At 47.2% G+C, this 25,002-nt stretch overlaps 1 protein-coding gene across 3 annotated transcripts in view; it reads left to right on the forward strand.

The window, feature by feature from the left end:
* Positions 1 to 25,002, forward strand: part of LOC120040747 (sodium- and chloride-dependent taurine transporter) — a 55,677-nt gene that overhangs the window by 10,456 nt on the left and 20,219 nt on the right. For 2 of the 3 annotated variants that reach the window (XM_038985791.1, XM_038985794.1), the window contains exons 2-10: positions 4,471 to 4,700; positions 5,221 to 5,355; positions 9,599 to 9,833; positions 16,347 to 16,479; positions 17,314 to 17,448; positions 18,065 to 18,168; positions 18,328 to 18,452; positions 21,122 to 21,234; positions 24,621 to 24,758. In XM_038985791.1, coding sequence (XP_038841719.1) covers positions 4,472 to 4,700; positions 5,221 to 5,355; positions 9,599 to 9,833; positions 16,347 to 16,479; positions 17,314 to 17,448; positions 18,065 to 18,168; positions 18,328 to 18,452; positions 21,122 to 21,234; positions 24,621 to 24,758 — 1,347 coding nt within the window. In that variant the 5' untranslated portion in view covers position 4,471. Of the gene's footprint in view, positions 1 to 4,470; positions 4,701 to 5,220; positions 5,356 to 9,598; positions 9,834 to 16,346; positions 16,480 to 17,313; positions 17,449 to 18,064; positions 18,169 to 18,327; positions 18,453 to 21,121; positions 21,235 to 24,620; positions 24,759 to 25,002 lie in introns of those variants that run through there. The other variant, XM_038985792.1, reaches the window with a different exon arrangement.

The raw sequence follows: 25,002 nt of genomic DNA on the forward strand, positions 1-25,002 counted from the left end.
GAGAGAGTGTCCTCAGGGTGAAAAGAAAGTGACTGATGGAGGAAGTGAGTATGTCATGTGATTGAGTACGGTGTGTATAGAGGTCTTGAACCTACTGTACTGTCAGGCGTCATGGGCATGCTTACCTGTGACAAGTACAAAATGATAACCTCTAATGCATGGCAGTCAGTGCTTATACAGCAACAGTACACACATCAACTTTCAGAATCAGTATTTGTACTTGCATTTGCTTTGGTCTGTCTTTGAAATATTCTTAGTCTAGGTGATTTCAATGGATTCATGACCATATCTGTTTACATTTCAACATACGGTAGTTCTCTTTGACTACATGGAGACGGGTAGAACATGGAGAGTAGAGACATTGACAAATGGAAACTGTTTTAGAGACCATGGCTGAGGGCATCAAGTTCTAGATCTTGACTTCTCACCTCTGTCATTCGCCAGCCATCTTAACTTTCGGCTCCTAAATGTAGTATGTGTGATGTGTGTAAAGTTTGCTTTTGACTTGGAGGGCCTGACCTGTAGGTAGAATGACAGAACAATTTATATCTACAGTTGAAGTCGGAAGTTTACATACACTTAGGTTGGAGTCATTAAAACTTGTTTTTCAACCACTCCACAAATTTCTTGTTAACAAACTATAGTTTTGGCAAGTCGGTTAGGACATCTACTTTGTGCATGACACATGTACATTTTTCAACAATTGTTTACAGTAAGATTATTTCACTTATAATTCACTGTATCACAATTCCAGTGGGTCAGAGGTTTACATATACTAAGTTGACTGTGCCTTTAAACAGCTTGGAAAATTCCAGAAAATTATGTCATGGCTTTAGAAGCTTCTGATAGGCTAATTGACATAATTTGAGCCAATTGGAGGTGTACCTGTGGATGTATTCCAAGGCCTACCTTCAAACTCAGTGCCTCTTTGCTTGACATCATGGGAAAATCAAAAGAAATAAGCCAAGACCTCAGAAAGAACTGTAGACCTCCACAAGTCTGGTTCATCCTTGGGAGCAATTTCCAAACGCCTGAAGGTACCATGTTCATCTGTACAAAAAATAGTACGCAAGTATAAACACCATGGGACCACGCAGCCATCATACCGCTCAGGAAGGAGACAAGTTCTCTCTCCTAGAGATGAACGTACTTTGGTGCGAAAAGTGCAAATCAATCCCAGAACAACAGCAAATGACCTTGTGAAGATGCTGGAGGAAACAGGTACAAAAGTATCTATATCCACAGTAAAACGAGTCCTATATCGATATAACCTGAAAGGCCGCTCAGCAAGGAAGAAGCCACTGCTCCAAAACCGCCATAAAAATGCCAGAATACAGTTTGCAACTGCACATGGGGACAAAGATCGTACTTTTTGGAGAAATGTCCTCTGGTCTGATGAAAAAAAATAGAACTGTTTGACCACAATGACCATTGTTATGTTTGAAGGAAAAAGGGGGAGTCCTGCAAGCCGAAGAACACCATCCCAACCGTGAAGCATGGGGGTGGCAGCATCATGTTGTGGGTGTGCTTTGCTGCAGGAGGGACTGGTGCACTTCACAAAATTGATGGCATCATGAGGACGAAAAATGATGTGGATATATTGAAGCAACATCTCAAGATATCAGTCAGGAAGTTAAAGCTTTTTCGCAAATGGGTCTTACAAATGGACAATGACACCAAGCATACTTCCAAAGTTGTGGCAAAATGGCTTAAGGACAACAAAGTCAAGGTATTGGATTGGCCATCACAAAGCCCTGACCACAATCCTATACAAAATTTGTGGGCAGAACTGAAAAAGCATGTGCGAGCAAGGAGGCCTACTAACCTGACTCAGTAAACACCAGCTCTGTCAGGAGGAATGGGCCAAAATTCACCCAACTTATTGTTGGAAGCTTGTGGAAGGCTACCCGAAATGTTTGACCCAAGTCAAACAATTTAAAGGCAATGCTACCAAATACTAATTGAGTGTATGTAAACTTCTGACCCACTGGGAACGTGATGAAAGAAATTAAAAATGGAAATAAATCATTCTCTCTACTATTATTCTGACATTTCAAATTCTTAAAGTAAAGTGGTGATCCTAACTGATCTAAGACAAGGCATTTAATGAGGATTAAATGTCAGGAATTGTGAAAAACGGAGTTTAAATGTATTTGGCTAAGGTGTATGTAAACTTCCGACTTCAACTGTATGTTTACTTTTATTTTACCAGGCAGGTCAATTAAGAACATATTCTTATTTAGTATGACGCCAAAATGGCAATCCAGTCAAATTCGGACTAAATATCATGATTATGTAAGCCACGGATCATCAACTAGAGTCAGCCGTGGGCTGAAATTATCTTGAGCCGATGGTAAGGGGGCCGGAACATAATTACAAATCATTTGTAGACTTCAAATTGACCAGCAAGAACCCCAAACAGGTGTAACATTTTACTAAAACATAAAAATTTCAAACCTTGCTTAAATTTGTTTACGATCACATATATCTCTCTATTATGCGTGGGAATACTATGAAACAAATTAAATTCACATTTAGCTGATTGGCTGGTGTTTTTACAGTATTTTATGTCCAACAATAGAAAATAACAAAACAAACATATAACTATATATTTATGACAGACAAGAAACCCTAGTCGCAAGGGTGGTGGGAAGGGGTGGTTTCCAGGTGGGGGTGAGAGGTGGGTGGTTGGATGGAGACATGTTAGCTGGGTGGGGTTGGGGCAATGGGATGAGATGTTGGGGGTGGAGACATGTTGGCTGGGTGGGGTTGGGGCAATGGGATGAGATGTTGGGGGTGGAGACATGTTGGCTGGGTGGGGTTGGGGCAATGGGATGAGATGTTGGGGGTGGAGACATGTTGGCTGGGTGGGGTTGTGGGTGGAGACATGTTGGGTGGGTGGGGTTGTGGGTGGAGACATGTTGGCTGGGTGGGGTTGTGGGTGGAGACATGTTGGCTGGGTGGGGTTGGGGGTGGAGACATGTTGGCTGGGTGGGGTTGGGGCAATGGGATGAGATGTTGGGGGTGGAGACATGTTGGCTGGGTGGGGTTGTGGGTGGAGACATGTTGGGTGGGTGGGGTTGTGGGTGGAGACATGTTGGCTGGGTGGGGTTGTGGGTGGAGACATGTTGGCTGGGTGGGGTTGGGGGTGGAGACATGTTGGCTGGGTGGGGTTGTGGGTGGAGACATGTTGGCTGGGTGGGGTTGGAGGTGGAGACATGTTGGCTGGGTGGGGTTGTGGGTGGAGACATGTGGGGTTGGGGGTGGAGACATGTTGGCTGGGTGGGGTTGTGGGTGGAGACATGTTGGCTGGGTGGGGTTGTGGGTGGAGACATGTTGGGTTGGGGGTGGAGACATGTTGGCTGGGTGGGGTTGGGGGTGGAGACATGTTGGCTGGGTGGGGTTGGGGGTGGAGACATGTTGGCTGGGTGGGGTTGGGGGTGGAGACATGTTGGCTGGGTGGGGTTGGGGGTGGAGACATGTTGGCTGGGTGGGGTTGGGGGTGGAGACATGTTGGCTGGGTGGGGTTGGGGGTGGAGACATGTTGGCTGGGTGGGGTTGGGGGTGGAGACATGTTGGCTGGGTGGGGTTGGGGGTGGAGACATGTTGGCTGGGTGGGGTTGGGGGTGGAGACATGTTGGCTGGGTGGGGTTGGGGGTGGAGACATGTTGGCTGGGTGGGGTTGGGGGTGGAGACATGTTGGCTGGGTGGGGTTGGGGGTGGAGACATGTTGGCTGGGTGGGGTTGGGGGTGGAGACATGTTGGCTGGGTGGGGTTGGGGGTGGAGGCATGTTGGCTGGGTGGGGTTGGGGGTGGAGACATGTTGGCTGGGTGGGGTTGGGGGTGGAGACATGTTGGCTGGGTGGGGTTGGGGATGGAGACATGTGGGGTTGGGGGTGGAGACATGTTGGCTGGGTGGGGTTGGGGGTGGAGGCTCACTTCCTTTAGTTTGTTTTCCTTTACATAACAAATGTATTATTTGTTAAACTCATCAAAATGATCAATACTTTGTATTCACGTACCTTTTTTTTTAAATGTATTTTTATTTTTGAGTGGCAGCCCACAGGTGAATAGGAACTGAATATACAAATCTATGACTATGTATATTATACCTCGTTGGGTGGCGGCCCTGATGTAGGTCTATATGATATCCTACATACTTCAAGATTATTACACCAAGCAATTCCTGTCTAGTTATGAATAACTAAAATCTAAAATATTACTACAGTATTATAGACATGTGGAATGATTGATGCATATACTGTAAGATAGGTTGCTACATACCAGGGTTAGATAAGGAGAAGAGGATATCCAAGCCCCTCCGGGAATTTGTGTTGACATGACTGTATGGCATGTGAATGTGAATTATAGCTATGGCGTTTGACAGGTTAAATAGAGCTGTGTTACGGTCTTTACGATATCAACGGCCTCAGATGAACTCTATCTAATCCTCTCCATCTCCCCCTGCAGCATGGCACAGAAAGAGAAGCTCCAGTGTCTGAAGGACTTCCATAAGGACACGCTGAAGCCTTCCCCGGGGAAGAGCCCTGGCACCCGGCCCGAGGACGAGGCAGAGGGGAAACCCGTCCAGAGGGAGAAGTGGAACTCCAAACTTGACTTTATCCTGTCCGTCGCTGGCGGCTTCGTGGGTTTGGGGAACGTCTGGCGTTTCCCATACCTCTGCTATAAGAATGGCGGAGGTGAGTTTCTGTCTCCTATACAGCTACTGACTAGGACATGAAGGGTGAAAGGGAAGGAAGCCATTCCAATTCCAACTCTGTATTCTAAGAGGTTTGGGGTCAATGACCCTATTTCACTGTGACATATCCATGTAAGCAGAAGAAGCAGAGTGTTGCGTTCTACGAGGGGATTAAAGTCAGCAGATGGTGTTGATACAGGTCATCAGGTAGCAGTCTCTCTGCATGTAACTATGGTTCCATTACAGCTGCTGTCTAGGTCTAGAACCTGAAGGCTTTGCAGTTCAAAGCCATTCCAATTGACCAACCATTCGAAGGTTTACTTACTTGACTAACGAATGTCCTCCATCTCACTCCCTTCTAACATTACTGACGTCAAATTGTTTACCGGAATACTCCGATTGAGAAAGTTACTCCCTCGATTCACACGTACTCCATTGGTTTTTGTCCCACTTTTTTTCTTTTGAATCTGACACATTTGTGGTTACCGTGGTTATCGTTTTATCATCTTCTCCTCCTCCAGGTGCATTTCTCATCCCGTACACTATCTTCCTCTTTGGCGGCGGTCTCCCTGTGTTCTTCCTGGAGGTGGCCCTGGGACAATACACCTCCGAGGGTGGAATCACCTGCTGGGAAAAACTTTGCCCCATCTTTACTGGTGAGTACATCTTTACTGGTGGGTACATCTTTACTGGCGGGTACATCTTTACTGGTGGGTACATCTTTACTGGTGGGCACATCTTTACTGTTGGGTACATCTTTACTGGTGGGTACATCTTTACTGGTGAGTACATTTTTACTGGTGAGTACATTTTTACTGGTGAGTACATCTTCACTGGTGAGTACATCTTTACTGGTGAGTACATCTTTACTGGTGAGTACATCTTCACTGGTGAGTACATCTTCACTGGTGAGTACATCTTTACTGGTTGAGTACATCTTTACTGGTGAGTACATCTTTACTGATGAGTACATCTTTACTGGTGAGTACATTTTTATTTTATTTTTAGGTATTATTTCAGGTTGCCCTCATAAAATAGGTTTCTACCCTCAAGGGTATTTTGTGGTTAAATAAATATAAAATCAAATACAACTCTTATTCATACAGGTAAGTCAATTAAAAAAACAGAATCTTATTTGCAATGACGACCTGGCAATCGTAGCTACTGTAGAAGAGCAGAGCATTCTCGGTCAAATCAGGTCAATGCCCTTTAGCAGCAATGAAATGTTGTGATGTACGAATGGCGTAGCCTACTAAGGAATAGTAAATAATTGATGGACAGGTCAATCATATTCATGCCAGCCCAGGCCAGGAAAGATACCACACATTGTATTACACTGGCTCTGCCTCGCCCACACTTACTCCAGGATAGTCCAACCAGCTAGCCTTATTTTGATACTGCCTGGTTGCTAGGTGCCCTGTATTGCAGATGCATCCTGTTCCCCTTAGACTCCCTCATCTCCTAACTGACAACTAACTGACAACTGATATGCCCTGGCTGCGTTGAAGTCGGAAGTTTACATACACTTAGGTTGGAGTCATTAAAACTCGTTTTTCAACCACTTCACAAATTTCTTGTTAACAAATTATAGTTTTGGCAAGTCGGTTAGGACTTCTACTTTGTGCACGACGCAAGTAATTTTTCCAACAATTGTTTACAGACAGATTATTTCACTTATAATTCACTGTATCACAATTCCAGTGGGTCAGAGGTTTACATATACTAAGTTGACTGTGCCTTTAAACAGCTTGGAAATTTCCAGAAAATTATGTCATGGCTTTAGAAGCTTCTGATAGGCTAATTGACATAATTTGAGTCAATTGGAGGTGTACCTGTGGATGTATTCCAAGGCCTACCTTCAAACTCAGTGCCTCGTTGCTTGACAACATGGGAAAATCAGAAGAAATAAGCCAAGACCTCAGAAAAAACTGTAGACCTCCACAAGTCTGGTTCATCCTTGGGAGCAATTTCCAAACGCCTGAAGGTACCACATTTATCTGTACAAAAAATAGTACGCAAGTATAAACACCATGGGACCACGCAGCCGTCATACCGCTCAGGAAGGAGACGCGTTCTGTCTCCTAGAGATGAACGTACTTTGGTGCGAAAAGTGCAAATCAATCCCAGAACAACAGCAAATGACCTTGTGAAGATGCTGGAGGAAACAGGTACAAAAGTATCTATATCCACAGGAAAGCGAGTCCTATATCGATATAACCTGAAAGGCCGCTCAGCAAGGAAGAAGCCACTGCTCCAAAACCGCCATAAAAATGCCAGACTACGGTTTGCAACTGCACATGGGGACAAAGATTGTACTTTTTGGAGAAATGTCCTCTGGCCTGATGAAACAAAAATAGAACTGTTTGGCCATAATGACCATTGTTATGTTTGGAGGAAAAAGGGGGAGGCTTGCAAACCGAAGAACACCATCCCAACTGTGAAGAACGGGGGTGGCAGCATCATGTTGTGGGGGTGCTTTGCTGCAGGAGGGACTGGTGCACATCACAAATTAGATGGCATCATGAGGACGGAAAATTATGTGGATATATTGAAGCAACATCTCAAGACATCAGTCAGGAAGTTAAAGCTTGGTCGCAAATGGGTCTTCCAAATGGACAATGACCCCAAGCATACTTCCAAAGTTGTGGCAAAATGGCTTAAGGACAACAAAGTCAAGGTATTGGAGTGGCCATCACAAAGCTCTGACCTCAATCCTATAGAAAATTTGTGGGCAGAACTGAAAAAGCGTGTGCGAGCAAAGAGGCCTACAAAACTGACTCAGTTACACCAGCTCTGTCAGGAGGAATGGGCCAAAATTCACCCAACTTATTGTGGGAAGCTTGTGGAAAGCTACCCGAAACGTTTGACCCAAGTTAAACAATTTAAAGGCAACACTACCAAATACTAATTGAGTGTATGTAAACGTCTGACCCACTGGGAATGTGATGAAAGAAATAAAAGCTGAAAGAAATCATTCTCTCTACTATTATTCTGACATATCACACATTTCTAAACCAGGGACTTTTTACTAGGATTAAATGTCAGGAATTGTGAAAAACTGAGTTTAAACGTATTTGGCTAAGGTGTATGTAAACTTCCGACTTCAACTGTATTACACACTCAGTACTGACGGTTGAGGGAAACTGAAAGTTAATAGAAGGCTCTTGGCGGCACTCCCTCTTGTCCTGTGTATTTGCTCATACCACTCAGAATTTTTATTTTTTGTCTGTTTCTGATATTTTGTTATTTTACCACTGCAGAAATAATCACATTCAATACTCACAAATCACAAGTCCCTAAATCCATAACAAATTCAAGGAAATGTACAGTATTATACAGAGCCATGAGTGCATGGATCACACGTCCATCTTATATAGGACAAGTGAACAGAAAGCAAATAAAGCAACACCTCACGGCACAACGTTTCTGCCCCATGTGACCTACTTGTTACTTACATGTTTGTGTAACTGATAGATACGCACACACACACACACTACATGTTAATGTTTTTAAATGTACAGTACTAGTCAAACGTTTGAACACAGCTACTCATTCAAGGGTTTTTCTTTCTTTTTTAAATATTTTCTACCATGTAGAATAATAGTGAAGACATCAAAACTATGAAATAACACGTATGGAATCATGTAGGGAGGAAAAAAGTGTTTAACACATCAAAATATATTTTATATCTGAGATAGTTTAAAGTAGCCCCCCCTCTCTCACACACACACACACACACACACACACACACACACACACACACACACACACACACACACACACACACACACACACACACACACACACACACACACACACACACACACACACAAGCCCTTGAGACTCAGACATGCTGTGAACAGAATGTGCTGAATTATAGGTTGCTATGGTAGCAGCGCAGGAAAACATCAGAGAGATGCCTAGCAATGAGGTCTGACCCAAGAAGGAGACAGGCAGACAGATAGACAGGCAGACAGGCAGACAGATAGACAGGCAAACAGACAGACAGACAGACAGGCAAACAGACAGACAGGCAGACAGGTAAGCAGACATCTTAGAAACAGGAAAGACAATGCTAGTACGCTGTGTATGTATCAGTCTAGATGGCAGCAGGCTGACAAGCTCTACCTGTAGACATAGGCTAAATCTCAAATGGCATCCAATTGTCCCCTACTTAGTGCAGTATGGGCCAAAAGTATTGCACTGTATATAGGGAATAGGGTGCTGTTTGGGACACAGAAGGGCACTCACCTCCAGCCAAACCAGGCCAAGCCTCACTCTAACCATCTCTATTTGTATAATACATTCAGACGTCAGCAAAACGAGCTGTTACTTTTCAGCCCTGGTGTCTGCCTGCCTGAACGGATTGGTGGGGGCGCCCCAGTTTCATTTTCATTAAGGGGAAGTGACAAGAGGGTGACAGTGGGATGAGTGGAGGGAGGGGAGAGGATGGAGGAAGGGAGGTAGATTTTCATTCAGGGTAGTGACGTTGAGTGACTGTGGGAGGACGTTATCACTGCTGTTTGTTTTCAACAGGGATGTTAACATGTGATCTGTGAGAGGAAGGGAGAGAATGGAGGAAAGGAGGGAGGAGGGGGATGAGAGGAGAGGAGGAAGAAGAGAGGAGAGGATGAGGAGTGGAGGGGAGGGAGAAGAGGAGATTTTCACATCCTAATTCTAAATGATTTACAACAGCATTCAAAACACACATGAGTTCACTGCAACTTTGATCTACATTGGGTTTCTTAATACCAAATCTCCCTTCCTAAGTGTTTTTGTACAGTGTACTATAATCTCAATCATCCAGACGCAAGCCTCTGTATATGTCATGTTTTCTGATGTCTGGCAAGATTAATATTCATGAGCCCTGACCTTTCCATTTCCCTTTCCCCCCTGCAGGTATCGGCTACGCTTCTATTGTGATCGTGTCCCTCCTGAACATCTACTACATAGTGATCCTGGCCTGGGGTTTGTACTACCTGTTCCAGTGCTTCCAGCCGGAGCTGCCCTGGGCCAAGTGTAAGAACTCCTGGAACACAGACCGCTGTGTGGAGGACACCGTACGTAAGAACAAGACCCTGATGCTGGCCGCTAACATCACCAACTTCACCTCGCCCGTCACCGAGTTCTGGGAGTGAGTACAGTAACTTTTTAAATGTATTTAAATGTATTCTTTCTATACAGGATAGTTTCACTGAGTTCTGGGAGTGAGTACAGTGCTAGAATATACTTGATTTAGCTACTTGAATCATTCATTTAGTTCCTTTCCTTTAGTTCCTTTCCTTTTAGTTCCTTTAGTTCCTTTCCTTTAGTTCCTTTCCTTTTAGTTCCTTTAGTTCCTTTCCTTTAGTTCCTTTCCTTTTAGTTCCTTTAGTTCCTTTCCTTTAGTTCCTTTCCTTTTAGTTCCTTTAGTTCCTTTCCTTTAGTTCCTTTCCTTTTAGTTCCTTTAGTTCCTTTCCTTTTAGTTCCTTTAGTTCCTTTACTTTTAGTTCCTTTCCTTTAGTTCAGTTCCTTTAGTTCCTTTACTTTTAGTTCCTTTCCTTTAATTCATTTCCTTTAGGTCCTTTCCTTTTAGTTCCTTTCCTTTTAGTTCCTTTAGTTAATTTCCTTTAGTTCCTTTAGTTCCTTTCCTTTTAGTTCCTTTTAGTTCCTTTCCTTTTAGTTCCTTTCCTTTTAGTTCCTTTAGTTCCTTTCCTTTTAGTTCCTTTAGTTCCTTTCCCTTTAGTTCCTTTCATTTAGTTCCTTTCCTTTTAGTTCCTTTCATTTAGTTCCTTTCACGGGTCTCCCTTAAGACCTCAAAGGCACTACCTGGTTAAATAAAGGTCTCTCTTGAGACCTCAAAGGAACTACCTGGTTAAATAAAGGTCTCCTATGTGACCTCCAAGGCACTACCTGTTTAAATACAGGTACAAATGTAGCGAAGGGCCTCACTGTAAAATAGGTAGCCTTTTAGCGTTCAAGTTTAGGGCTCCATTCTTGTTGTTATCACGTCCTTTAGCCCTCCCACTTTTCTTTGCCCTTCCCCCTTCCCCGCCTCTTACCTGCTTCCCCCTTCCCCGCCTCTCACCTGCTTCCCCACCACTCCTCTGCTTCCCCCTTCCCCACCTCTCACCTGCTTCCCCCTTCCCCACCTCTCCCCTGCTTCCCCCTTCCCCACCTCTCACCTGCTTCCCCACCTCTCACTTGCTTCCCATTTCCCCCCCTCTCCCCTGCTGCCCCCTTCCCCACCTCTCACCTATATATCCCCTTCCCCACCTCTCCCCTGCTTCCCCACCACTCCTCTGCTTCTCCCTTCCCCACCTCTCCCCTGCTTCCCCCTTCCCCACCTCTCACCTGCTTCCCCACCTCTCACTTGCTTCCCATTCCCCCCCCCTCCCCTGCTGCCCCCTTCCCTACCTTTCACCTGCTTCCCCTTTCCCCACCTCTCCTCTGCTTCCCCACCACTCCTCTGCTTCTCCCTTTCCCACCTCTCACCTGCTTCCCCTTTCCCCACCTCTCCCCTGCTTCCCCCGTCCCAACCACTCCTCTGCTTCCCCCTTCCCCACATCTCCCCTGCTGCCCCCTTCCCCACCTCTCACCTATATATCCCCTTCCCCACCTCTCCCCTGCTTCCCCCTTCCCCACCTCTCACCTATATATTCCCTTCCCCACATCTCCCCTTCTTCCCCCTTCCCCACCTCTCCCCTGCTTCCCCCTTCCCCACCTCTCACCTATATATCCCCTTCCCCACACCTCCCCAGCTGCCCCCTTCCCCACCTCTCCCCTGCTTCCCCCTTCCCCATCTCTCACCTATATATCCTCTTTCCCACCTCTCCCCTGCTTCCCCCTTCCCCACCTCTCACCTATATATCCCCTTTCCCACCTCTCCCCTGCTGCACCCTCCCCACCTCTCCCCTACTGCACCCTCCCCACCTCTCACCTATATATCCCCTTTCCCCACATCTCCCCTACTTCCCCCTTTCCCACCTCTCCCCTGCTTCCCCCATCCCCACCTCTCACCTATATATCCCCTTTCCCCACATCTCCCCTACTTCCCCCTTTCCCACCTCTCCCCTGCTTCCCCCATCCCCACCTCTCACCTATATATCCCCTTTCCCCACATCTCACCTACTTCCCCCTTTCCCACCTCTCCCCTACTGCACCCTCCCCACCTCTCACATATATATCCCCTTTCCCCACCTCTCCCCTACTTCCCCCTTTCCCACCTCTCCCCTGCTTTCCCCTTCCCCACCTCTCCCCTGCTGCACCCTCCCCACCTCTCCCCTACTGCACCCTCCCCACCTCTCACCTATATATCCCCTTTCCCCACATCTCCCCTACTTCCCCCTTTCCCACCTCTCCCCTACTGCACCCTCCCCACCTCTCACCTATATATCCACTTTCCCCACCTCTCCCCTACTTCCCCCTTTCCCACCTCTCCCCTGCTTCCCCCTTCCCCACCTCTCCCCTGCGGCACCCTCCCCACCTCTCACCTGCTTCCCCCTCCCTTCCCCACCTCTCTCTGCTGCCCCCTTCCCCACCTCTCACCTGCTTCCCCCTCCCTTCCCCACATCTCCCCTGCTGCCCCCTGCTGCCCCCTTCCCCACCTCTCACATATATATCCCCTTCCCCACATCTCCCCTGCTTCCCCCTTCCCCACCTCTCACCTATATATTCCCTTCCCCACCTCTCCCCTGCTTCCCCCGTCCCCACCTCTCCCCTATATCCCCTTTCCACACCTCTCCCCTGCTGCCCCCTGCTGCCCCCTTCCCCACCTCTCCCCTGCTTCCCCCGTCCCCACCTCTCACCTATATATCCCCTTTCCCCACCTCTCCCCTACTTCCCCCTTTCCCACCTCTCCCCTGCTTCCCCCGTCCCCACCTCTCACCTATATATCCCCTTTCCCCACCTCTCCCCTACTTCCCCCTTTCCCACCTCTCCCCTGCTTCCCCCGTCCCCACCTCTCACCTATATATCCCCCTTCCCCACCTCTCACCTATATATCCCCTTTCCCACCTCTCCCCTGCTGCACCCTCCCCACCTCTCCCCTACTGCACCCTCCCCACCTCTCACCTATATATCCCCTTTCCCCACATCTCCCCTACTTCCCCCTTTCCCACCTCTCCCCTGCTTCCCCCATCCCCACCTCTCACCTATATATCCCCTTTCCCCACATCTCCCCTACTTCCCCCTTTCCCACCTCTCCCCTGCTTCCCCCATCCCCACCTCTCACCTATATATCCCCTTTCCCCACATCTCACCTACTTCCCCCTTTCCCACCTCTCCCCTACTGCACCCTCCCCACCTCTCACATATATATCCCCTTTCCCCACCTCTCCCCTACTTCCCCCTTTCCCACCTCTCCCCTGCTTTCCCCTTCCCCACCTCTCCCCTGCTGCACCCTCCCCACCTCTCCCCTACTGCACCCTCCCCACCTCTCACCTATATATCCCCTTTCCCCACATCTCCCCTACTTCCCCCTTTCCCACCTCTCCCCTACTGCACCCTCCCCACCTCTCACCTATATATCCACTTTCCCCACCTCTCCCCTACTTCCCCCTTTCCCACCTCTCCCCTGCTTCCCCCTTCCCCACCTCTCCCCTGCGGCACCCTCCCCACCTCTCACCTGCTTCCCCCTCCCTTCCCCACCTCTCTCTGCTGCCCCCTTCCCCACCTCTCACCTGCTTCCCCCTCCCTTCCCCACATCTCCCCTGCTGCCCCCTGCTGCCCCCTTCCCCACCTCTCACATATATATCCCCTTCCCCACATCTCCCCTGCTTCCCCCTTCCCCACCTCTCACCTATATATTCCCTTCCCCACCTCTCCCCTGCTTCCCCCGTCCCCACCTCTCCCCTATATCCCCTTTCCACACCTCTCCCCTGCTGCCCCCTGCTGCCCCCTTCCCCACCTCTCCCCTGCTTCCCCCGTCCCCACCTCTCACCTATATATCCCCTTTCCCCACCTCTCCCCTACTTCCCCCTTTCCCACCTCTCCCCTGCTTCCCCCGTCCCCACCTCTCACCTATATATCCCCTTTCCCCACCTCTCCCCTACTTCCCCCTTTCCCACCTCTCCCCTGCTTCCCCCGTCCCCACCTCTCACCTATATATCCCCTTTCCCCACCTCTCCCCTACTTCCCCCTTTCCCACCTCTCCCCTGCTTCCCCCGTCCCCACCTCTCACCTATATATCCCCTTTCCCCACCTCTCCCCTACTTCCCCCTTTCCCACCTCTCCCCTGCTTCCCCCGTCCCCACCTCTCACCTATATATCCCCTTTCCCCACCTCTCCCCTACTTCCCCCTTTCCCACCTCTCCCCTGCTTCCCCCTTCCTCACCTCTCCCCTGCTTCCCCCTTCCCCACATCTCCCCTGCGGCACCCTCCCCACCTCTCACCTGCTTCCCCCTCCCTTCCCCACCTCTCCTCTGCTTCCCCCTTCCCCACCTCTCCCCTGCTTCCCCCTTCCCCACATCTCCCCTGCGGCACCCTCCCCACCTCTCACCTGCTTCCCCCTCCCCCACATCTCCCCTGCGGCACCCTCCCCACCTCTCACCTGCTTCCCACTCCCTTCCCCACCTCTCTCTGCTGCCCCCTTCCCCACATCTCCCCTGCTGCACCCTCCCTTCCCCACCTCTCCTCTGATTCCCCCTTCCCCACATCTCCCCTGCTGCACCCTCCCCACATCTCCCCTGCTTCCCCCTCCCTTCCCCACCTCTCCTCTGATTCCCCCTTCCCCACATCTCCCCTGCGGCACCCTCCCCACCTCTCACCTGCTTCCCCCTCCCTTCCCCACCTCTCTCTGCTGCCCCCTTCCCCACATCTCCCCTGCTTCCCCCTCCCTTCCCCACCTCTCCTCTGCTTCCCCCTTCCCCACATCTCCCCTGCTGCACCCTCCCCACCTCTCCCCGGCTTCCCCCTCCCTTCCCCGCCTCTCCTCTGCTTCCCCCTTCCCCACATCTCCCCTGCTGCACCCTCCCCACCTCTCACCTGCTTCCCCATTCCTTCCCCACCTCTCCTCTGCTTCCCCCTTCCCCACCTCTCCTCTGCTTCCCCCTTCCCCACCTCTCCTCTCCTCTGCTTCCCCCTTCCCCACCTCTCTCTGCTTCCCCCTTCCCCACCTCTCCTCTGCTTCCCCCTTCCCCACCTCCTCTGCTTCCCCCTTCCCCACCTCTCTCTGCTTCCCCCTTCCCCACCTCTCCTCTGCTTCCCCCTTCCCCACCTCTCCTCTGCTTCCCCCTTCCCCACCTCTCCTCTGCTTCCCCCTTCCCCACCTCTCCTCTGCTTCCCCCTTCCCCACCTCTCCTCTGCTTCCCCCTTCCCCACCTCTCCTCTGCTTCCCCCTTCCCCACCTCTCTGCTTCCCCCTTCCCCACCTCTCCGCTGCTTCCCCCTTCCCCACCTCTCTGCTTCCCCCTTCCACACCTCTCTGCTTCCCCCTTCCACACCTCTCTGCTTCCCCCTTCCCCACCTCTCCTCTGCTTCCCCCTTCCCCACCTCTCCTCTGCTTCCCCCTTCCCCACCTCTCTGCTTCCCCCTTCCACACCTCTCTGCTTCCCCCTTCCACACCTCTCTGCTTCCCCCTTCCCCACCTCTCCTCTGCTTCCCCCTTCCCTTCCCCACCTCTCCTCTGCTTCCCCCTTCCCCACCTCTCTGCTTCCCCCTTCCCCACCTCTCTGCTGTCCCTTCCACACCTTCCCCACCTCTCCTCTGCTTCCCCCTTCCCCACCTCTCTGCTGTCCCTTCCACACCTTCCCCACCTCTCCTCTGCTTCCCCCTTCCCCACCTCTCTGCTTCCCCCTTCCCCACCTCTCTGCTGTCCCTTCCACACCTTCCCCACCTCTCCTCTGCTTCCCCCTTCCCCACCTCTCCTCTGCTTCCCCCTTCCCCACCTCTCTGCTTCCCCCTTCCCCACCTCTCTGCTGTCCCTTCCACACCTTCCCCACCTCTCCCCTTTCTGCTGTTTCTCCTTTCCTCTCCCCTTCTTCTCCTTTCCTCTCCCCTTCTTCTCCTTTCCTCTCCCCTTCTTCTCCTTTCCTCTCCCCTGCTTCTCCTTTCCTCTCCCAACAGTCATGTTTATCTGGTAGCGCTGGCAGTGTGGTTAGTGAACGAATGCTTAGGCAAACACAAACACAGGGCCAGGAACAGGTAAACCACTCTTAACTGAGAAGAGTAGAGAAGAGACTGTCTGGCTGGAGCTGAAGGACAAGCTGTAAACTGATATTTAGATAGACACCAGCCAGCCGTCTACTCTGTCATGTCTGATGTTTTCATTCGGCTTCTCTGAAACATCCACACACGTTGTACCTTTTGTGAAGGATTCTAGGGAAGTGACCTTTATCTGAGGACTGCTGTGTAGTACATGCTTTATAAAAAGCAGGTTCTGGCCCTTGTTATAGCTGACTTGGTCAAATTCTGGCCCTTGTTATAGCTGACTTGTTAAAATTCTGACCCCTTGTTATAGCTGACCTGTTAAAGTTCTGGGCCCTTGTCATAGCTTACTTGGTAAAATTATTGTCTCTTGTTATAGCTGACTTGGTAAAATTCTGGGCCCTAGTTATAACTGGCCACGAAAATCTATGGGACGTAGTTATAGCTGACCTAAAAACTCTGGGCGTCCTACTAATCTAACATCAAACAAGTCTGACTGTGTGTGTCCTCTCTTCTCTCCATAGACGTAATGTCCTCAGCATCTCCAGTGGCATTGATGAGATTGGGGAGGTCAAGTGGGACCTGGCCCTCTGTCTGCTGGGGGTCTGGGTCATCTGCTTCTTCTGCATCTGGAAGGGAGTCAAATCCACCGGAAAGGTGAGCTGGGATGCCATTTCTGTCCATTTCCGGTTTTATAAAGCCCTTTATACATTAGCAGTTGTCACTAAAGTTACCGGCCGAGACCACAAAGAGCAAACAAAGCAGAAGTGATGCAACAGAGGCCATCAATACTCCCCTATATATGGTCTATAGATGCTCAAACTATCAATTTGGTTGATATGCAACAACTTTCTTGGTTTAAGTTTAGGATTACGCTAAGTTTAAGCGTTAGGGTTTGGCGGTGATAGTTACTCTGTTATTCCTCCTGTTTGTCTCTCTATCTCTGGGCTCTGATGCTGCCTGGTGTATCATACATCTTAAGGAGATACACCAAATTGTACAGTCTACTACTATATAGTACAGGCTGTCACTATAAACCAAGAGCAGTTTCCCACAGTGCATTTACATCTCAGTATAACGAGTGTAGACAAGAGCCAGACCAGTCACAGCAACACCCGCGGGGACTGCTAGGAAGCTGGATCGATCCCAGACACCTTGTCTTATTGCCCCAATCTCATTTATTCATTGGTTTAGGCTGATTTATGTTTCCTTGTCCCTCTAAGCTGTAAGTTATCCGCTATCTGCGGTCTTTGGTTCCTGAAAAGGGAAGCGTAGAGTCAGCCTTCACAAAACAAGAGGCGAGAGTATAACAGAAAGGATTGGATCGTGATAAAAGATGGTCTTGTGACAGCCTGATTCTGACAGTTAACTTTAGAATGTCTCAATGTCAGTGTTTTTAACAAAATAATGATATTGTTTGTGAGATCTACACTAATAATGTGTAAATCTACTGATACATTGTCTCACGTTTTGTCCTCTGTTTTCCTACAGGTTGTTTACGTCACCGCTACCTTCCCCTTCGTCATGCTAATCATTCTGTTGATTCGCGGCGTCACTTTGCCAGGAGCATCTGAAGGAATCAAGTTCTACCTGTACCCAGACCTGCAACGTCTCAAAGACCCCGAGGTAGAACCACCTAGCCCTGCCCTGCCCTGCCCTGCCCTGCCCTGCCCTGCCCTGCCCTGCCCTGCCCTGCCCTGCCCTGCCCTGCCCTGCCCTGCCCTGCCCTGCCCTGCCCTGCCCTGCCCTGCCCTGCCCTGCCCTGCCCTGCCCTGCCCTGCCCTGTCCTGCCCTGCCCTGCCCTGCCCTGCCCTGTCCTGCCCTGCCCCACATTGTCTGGGGACTTTATTCATCTATCTATTCATTTAGCAGCTGTGGCCGGGATTCAAACAAACCACACTAAATCCTGGCATAAATCTAGAATTTTCAAATACTTTGAGTTTAATATTTGATGTTATCTTAAAAAAAATCGCCATAATGAATAGAAAAGGAGATAAAGGTCAACCTTGACTTATGCCCCAAGATAATGTAAATGTGGTGTAGTTGGCAGTAAAGCATATTTTCATTGTTAGTCCATTGGCAAACGTGATTCTCCTGGGATAAGCAAACGTGTAGAGAAAATCTGTCAAAATACTACCCAAAATACTACCATAATAATAGCGAAAATAGTCAAAATACTACCCAATGTATCGCAAATCTTGCGCCTCAGCCTTCGTGTCTACTTCTCCCCTTCTACCTCCAGGTTTGGATTGATGCTGGCACTCAGATCTTCTTCTCCTATGCCATCTGTCTGGGAGCTATGACGTCACTGGGGAGCTACAACAAGTACAAATACAACTGCTATAGGTGAGTGTCAGCGCCAGAGGGGCGGGAGGGAGGTGATGGTTGTGGGGCCAAATCCAGTGGTAAAAAAAAGAAAAATGGGTAACAAAACAAGACAAAAAGTGGGGGATCTAGGTTCCTTTTGTGTTCATTAACAACCTCCATGACATATGTGTGATATAGGGACTGTTTGCTGCTGGGAGGCCTCAACAGCGGTACCAGTTTTGTGTCTGGCTTCGCAATATTTTCCGTCCTGGGCTTCATGGCACAAGAGCAAGGGGTGGACATTGCCGATGTGGCAGAGTCAGGTACGAGGTGGTTAAAGTGGCAGTGATGGTGGGCACTGCTACTTAAAATAAACAAACAACAAATAAACAAACAAATAAACAACAACAGTTGCTGGTTCTATCCAACAGAAATAATACAAAATCTTAAAGACACTAGATAAAGTTAAATGTAATGAAAGAAGTGGATTTATTTTTTGTTAAAAACGGCATCAAAATATGGAAGTTTCGGCAATTGAACACTCGTTGACAGAAATAAAATAGCAAGTTACAGTATAAAAACAGCTTACTGTGATAAAAATGTTCAGTGCTTCTGTATGACGTGGATTTCACAGAGTTGGATCTGGTTGGATTCTTCAAGCAATCAACTGAAATGCTGGTGGAAAAAAGTTTTACTTTTAAATTGGATCTTATCCAGAACGCTAGGGAGCAAAGAGTCATGCCATGCTTGAGAGATCCATCATGACCTTTTCTTCTCACGTTTACCAGGAGATTTAAGTGTCCTGTTCCAGCCTGTTCCAACAGATATCTACTGTATGAGAGTCAGTAATCAAAGGACATCTTGTGCCAAGTTAAAACAAAACAAAAACAAAGAAGTCTGACTCATGGGTACTTAATTCTGTATTTAAGGTCTAGCATACTTATCCATATTTTCCAATGTTATTTTCAGTTCAGTGGTTGATGCCCATTGTGGATTCTATACGTTCTGTTTTCTCATTGTAAACGTATTGTGTTGGGGCAATAATAATAAGCATGATTTATCAATTACTTTGAAAACTTCATTCTTCTTCTACTGTGGATTTACAAGAGACATGCATCAGTGTTGATGTTTTTAGTTTATTTCTTCTGTAATTAAGAAAAACACCCCTCATTTTTCCTCTGGTAAGAAATACATTATAATTATAATATGACATATGGGTCTTTGTTTTTAATACACTGTAATCCAGTATTGTTGACCCCCTCTGACAGTGTTTAGTCAGCCTGGACAGTCTGCTTTGGCCTTGAACACACTCTATCGCAGTCCAGGAAACTGTACAGGGCGTTCCTGCCTGAATACAGCGATGCAGTGAATGTATGTAGGAAAATAAATATTTTCTTCATATGGATGAAACTAATCTAGTTGATTAGTTGACTGTACGAGAGTAATGCTACTGTAAGTAGTTTAATAGAAGTAATCCAACTGTGTTTCGACAGGAGAGTTTTGGTTTTGTGATACCATATTGAAGCTTTATACCTTGTGCTGTAAGCACTGACTGGGGAAGAGGCAGGTTTGTCTTAAACTGTTGCAACTTGATCCTGAAGAGGTTTTATTTTAGGGAGATGCAGAGTAGATTCAGATTGGTACCAACGCTGAGGGTGATACATATGTTCTGCAGGCGACGCTGTTACCCGCTAGACCAGCCTCAAGCACGAGAGAGGCTTTTATTTAGTAACTATTAGTACTGAAGTAACAATGCCAGCTCCGACAGTCTGCCAGCTAGTCATGTCGTGTTTGGTTGGATGCCTATTTTAACAGTTAAACCAACTTTATACTATGTGTTTGCTGTTCTTCCTGTTTTGTTTTTTAACTTCTGTTGTAACAGGTTATCCCAACGTTATAACGCCACGTTATCGAGACGTTGCTATAGTTACAATCGAGAAGAGGCGACGTATGTTGCCTCTGATCCTGTCATTGTTATTATATACTATATATTCTACTATATACTATACTAGTCATGTTATGTACTAGCCTATATATTCTGCTATATACTAGTCATGTTATATACTAGCCTATATATTCTACTGTATACTATACTAGTCATGTTATATACTAGCCTATATATTCTACTATATACTATACTAGTCATGTTATATACTAGCTTATATATTCTACTATATACTATACTAGTCATGTTATATACTAGCTTATATATTCTACTGTATATTATACTAGTCATGTTATATACTAGCCTATATATTCTACTATATACTATAGTAGTCATGTTATATACTAGCCTATATATTCTACTATATACTAGTCATGTTATATACTAGCCTATATATTCTACTATATACTATACTAGTCATGTTATATACTAGCTTATATATTCTACTATATACTATACTAGTCATGTTATATACTAGCTTATATATTCTACTGTATATTATACTAGTCATGTTATATACTAGCCTATATATTCTACTATATACTATAGTAGTCATGTTATATACTAGCCTATATATTCTACTATATACTAGTCATGTTATATACTAGCCTATATATTCTACTATATACTATAGTAGTCATGTTATATACTAGCCTATATATCCCACTAGTGTAGTGTAATTGTTATTGATACAGTTGCTGATATTGGATGAACATCGTACTGCTATTGTAAGACTACGTTGACCTTCTTTGATAGTTCTTTTCATAACATGAATACCTAGTCTTACCAGGAACCATAAGTTAAGAGACCATTGACAATGCATTATACTTACATGGCCTTAAGTTTGCGATTGTAAGGATAAGATGAGACGAGACGAGACAGATTTTACACCTTGAGGATTTCTTTATTTCTTAACATTCGAGTTTGGTCTGTGCTATATTTGGACGCACCATGGCGGCATCAGACCAAATCAAACGATAGAACCCTGGTTTCTAATTGTGTTTTCTCCACTTCCCCATCCCCCTCTCTCTTCTTGTTCCTCTCTAGGTCCTGGCTTGGCCTTCATTGCCTATCCTAAAGCTGTGTCTATGATGCCGCTGCCAACCTTCTGGGCTATCCTCTTCTTCATCATGCTTCTGCTACTGGGTCTCGACAGTCAGGTCAGTACTATACTCATTACGAATCAAGGATCAGAATCTGAGTCTGAATCAGTCAGATCAGTACTATACTCTTTATGAATCAAGAATCAGAATCAGAATCTGAATCAGTCAGGTCAGTACTATACTCATTACGAATCAAGAATCAGAATCAGAATCTGAATCAGTCAGGTCAGTACTATACTCATTATGAATCAAGAATCAGAATCTGAGAAAGACAGGTCAGGTCAGGTCAGGTCGCTATGACACAGTAGTAAGCAAGTTTATTTATACCAGTCATATGAACACTGAGAGGATGCAACTTAACACATTTGATGGACTCATAAAGGGAAGTTGTACGTTTCAGTCCGTTTATTGATATGAGTCATATGATTGCTGAGATGGTGAAGCTATATCACGGGTGGTCTGAGCTACATATATTATCATGCATACACATGTACTGACTACCGTAGAACCCTGTACATATCTATCACAACAAACTTTTACATATCTATACATAGGTGTCTGGGATTCCATAGACTAAAACATTGACAGGTTTGAATGTATTTTGCGACTGTACAACACAACACACAAGTAGAATGTGCTACTACAGAACTAGCTTTGTCTAGAGACTCTAGTGTACACCTGGTGGTAGTTGAGGACACTATGAAAGCAGGAGAGGAAAAACGAACAAGAATTCACATTGCTGCAGCAGTTGTAGCTAAAACATAGTGTCTCTAATCAGTCAGATCATCTGTAGCCAACGCCCCCGCGTGGCGCTTGTTTTGACTGTATCGGAGTTGGGACTTCATTAGAGCTGTCAAATTCACAAGTGGCTCCCAGCATTATACCTAAAGCGGACATTGCCATTGGCTCAACGGCGTCGCATGAACAGAAATCCCAGCCTTGTTTACAAGTTGGAACACTGGAATGCGAGATGTTATCTACCTCGATTAGACTGATAGAAATCCTCATTATTTTGTTTATACATTTTTCAATTTGAGTGAAATTGTTTCTATAGTAGCCTACACTTTCTCGTTCTGAATTTCTAACTCAAGTGGGGTGGGTGTGGCTTCGACGCAATGATCGCAAGAGCAAGCTGCTCACACGATTTGAAGGCTCCGACACCGCCAAAACACCCGCTTGGACACCACCAAAACACCCGCTTGTACACCATCTAAACACCCGCTTGGACACCGCCAAAACACCTGCTTGGACACCGCCTAAACACCCGCTCCGACACCGCCTAAACACCCGCTCCGACACCGCCTAAACACCCGCTCCGACACCTCCTAAACACCCACTTGGACACCGCCTAAACACCCGCTCCGACACCGCCAAAACACCTGCTTGGACACCGCCTAAACACCCGCTCCGACACCGCCTAAACACCCGCTCCGACACCTCCAAAACACCCGCTCCGACACCGCCTAAACACCCGCTTGGACACCGCCTAAACACCCGCTTGGACACCGCCTAAACACCCGCTTGGACACCGCCTATACACCCGCTTAGACACCGCCTAAACACCTGCTTGGACATTGCCTAAACACCTGCTCCGACACTGCCTAAACACCCGCTCCGACACCGCCTAAACACCTGCTTGGACATTGCCTAAACACCCGCTCCGACACCGCCTAAACACCCGCTTGGACACCGCCTAAACAGCCGCGATGCGGGTGTCTGCTATCGCCGGTTAACACCTGATCTGATCGAATCTAGACCTTGAAGCCGCTTTCTCAGAATAGCTGGGTGACTTGATACAAGAAGTGATAGGTACAACAACAAAAAAACACTGTTTACTGGCAACTGCTGAGAGTTGTGTGACTGACAATTAAGTTTGTCACCCTCAACAATATCAGATTTCTCTGTGCTGGTGAAATGCAACCCTCTGCTAAGTCATTAATCCTTAGTAATATATATGCTTTCATCCAAAACCAATTACAGTCATTCTTGCATACATTTTATATATGGGGTGGCCACAACAGGAAATGAACGCACAGCCTTTGGTGTTTCAATGCTCTTCCAACTGAGCCACACAGGTCCACTATTTTGATACAAGAAGGCAAATGTATTACATACAATTATTTATACTACCCAGGTACATAACACATTAAACACAAAAGCAATGTTTTAAGTGAGATGTTAGGGCTCGCCTGAAGCTGAAAAAATGATGGAAATTCACGAGTACCACAAGGCCTAACTTCACCTATGAGCACCACAAGGCCTAACTTCACCTATGAACACCACAAGGCCTAACTTCACCTATGAACACCACAAGGCCTAACTTCACCTATGAGCACTACAAGGCCTAACTTCACCTATGAACACCACAAGGCCTAACTTCACCTATGAGCACCACAAGGCCTTACTTCACCTATGAGCACCACAAGGCCTAACTTCACCTATGAACACCACAAGGCCTAACTTCACCTATGAACACCACAAGGCCTAACTTCACCTATGAACACCACAAGGCCTAACTTCACCTATGAACACCACAAGGCCTAACTTCACCTATGAACACCACAAGGCCTAACTTCACCTATGAGCACCACAAGGTCTAACTTCACCTATGAGCACCACAAGGTCTAACTTCACCTATGAACACCACAAGGCCTAACTTCACCTATGAGCACTACAAGGCCTAACTTCACCTATGAACACCACAAGGCCTAACTTCACCTATGAGCACCACACGGCCTAACTTCACCTATGAGCACCACACGGCCTAACTTCACCTATGAGCACCACAAGGCCTAACTTCACCTATGAGCACCACAAGGCCTAACTTCACCTATGAACACCACAAGGCCTAACTTCACCTATGAGCACCACAAGGCCTAACTTCACCTATGAGCACCACACGGCCTAACTTCACCTATGAACACCACAAGGCCTAACTTCACCTATGAGCACCACAAGGCCTAACTTCACCTATGAGCACCACACGGCCTAACTTCACCTATGAGCACTACAGGGCCTAACTTCACCTATGAGCACCACACGGCCTAACTTCACCTATGAACACCACAAGGCCTAACTTCACCTATGAGCACTACAGGGCCTAACTTCACCTATGAGCACCACAAGGCCTAACTTCACCTATGAGCACCACAAGGCCTAACTTCACCTATGAACACCTCTACAAAAATGTACATTAGTTATAATCCACATAATAATTCACATTTCCTGTTGCTGCAGGATTATTTTCCTGTTGTAGCAAACTGGCTCAAATTAAAATCCTACATCTCTGTATGATTCAAACTTTCTCAAACAGCCTAATTAAAATGTATTTGACCCCCCCCCCCAACCCTGATCACAACACTGTTAGCCTATCAGACATTGACCGGTATAGTATGTTAACTGAGTGTTAATGAGATCTCTTGTCTCTATCTTTCTGTCCCCAGTTTGTGGAAGTGGAAGGACAGATCACTTCCTTGGTGGATCTGTATCCCTCCTTCCTAAGGAAGGGTTACCGTCGGGAAATTTTTATAGCTATTGTGTGCTCCATAAGCTATCTTCTGGGACTTACCATGGTTACTAGGGTAAGCTATCTTCTGGGACTTACCATGGTTACTAGGGTAAGCTATCTTCTGGGACTTACCATGGTTACTAGGGTAAATACTATCTTCTGGGACTTACCATGGTTACTAGGGTAAATACTATCTTCTGGGACTTACCATGGTTACTAGGGTAAGCTATCTTCTGGGACTTACCATGGTTACTAGGGTAAGTACTATCTTCTGGGACTTACCATGGTTACTAGGGTAAGTACTATCTTCTGGGACT

The sequence above is a fragment of the Salvelinus namaycush genome, unplaced genomic scaffold (assembly GCF_016432855.1).
Source record: "Salvelinus namaycush isolate Seneca unplaced genomic scaffold, SaNama_1.0 Scaffold378, whole genome shotgun sequence".
In the NCBI taxonomy this organism is placed as follows: Eukaryota; Metazoa; Chordata; class Actinopteri; order Salmoniformes; family Salmonidae; genus Salvelinus; species Salvelinus namaycush.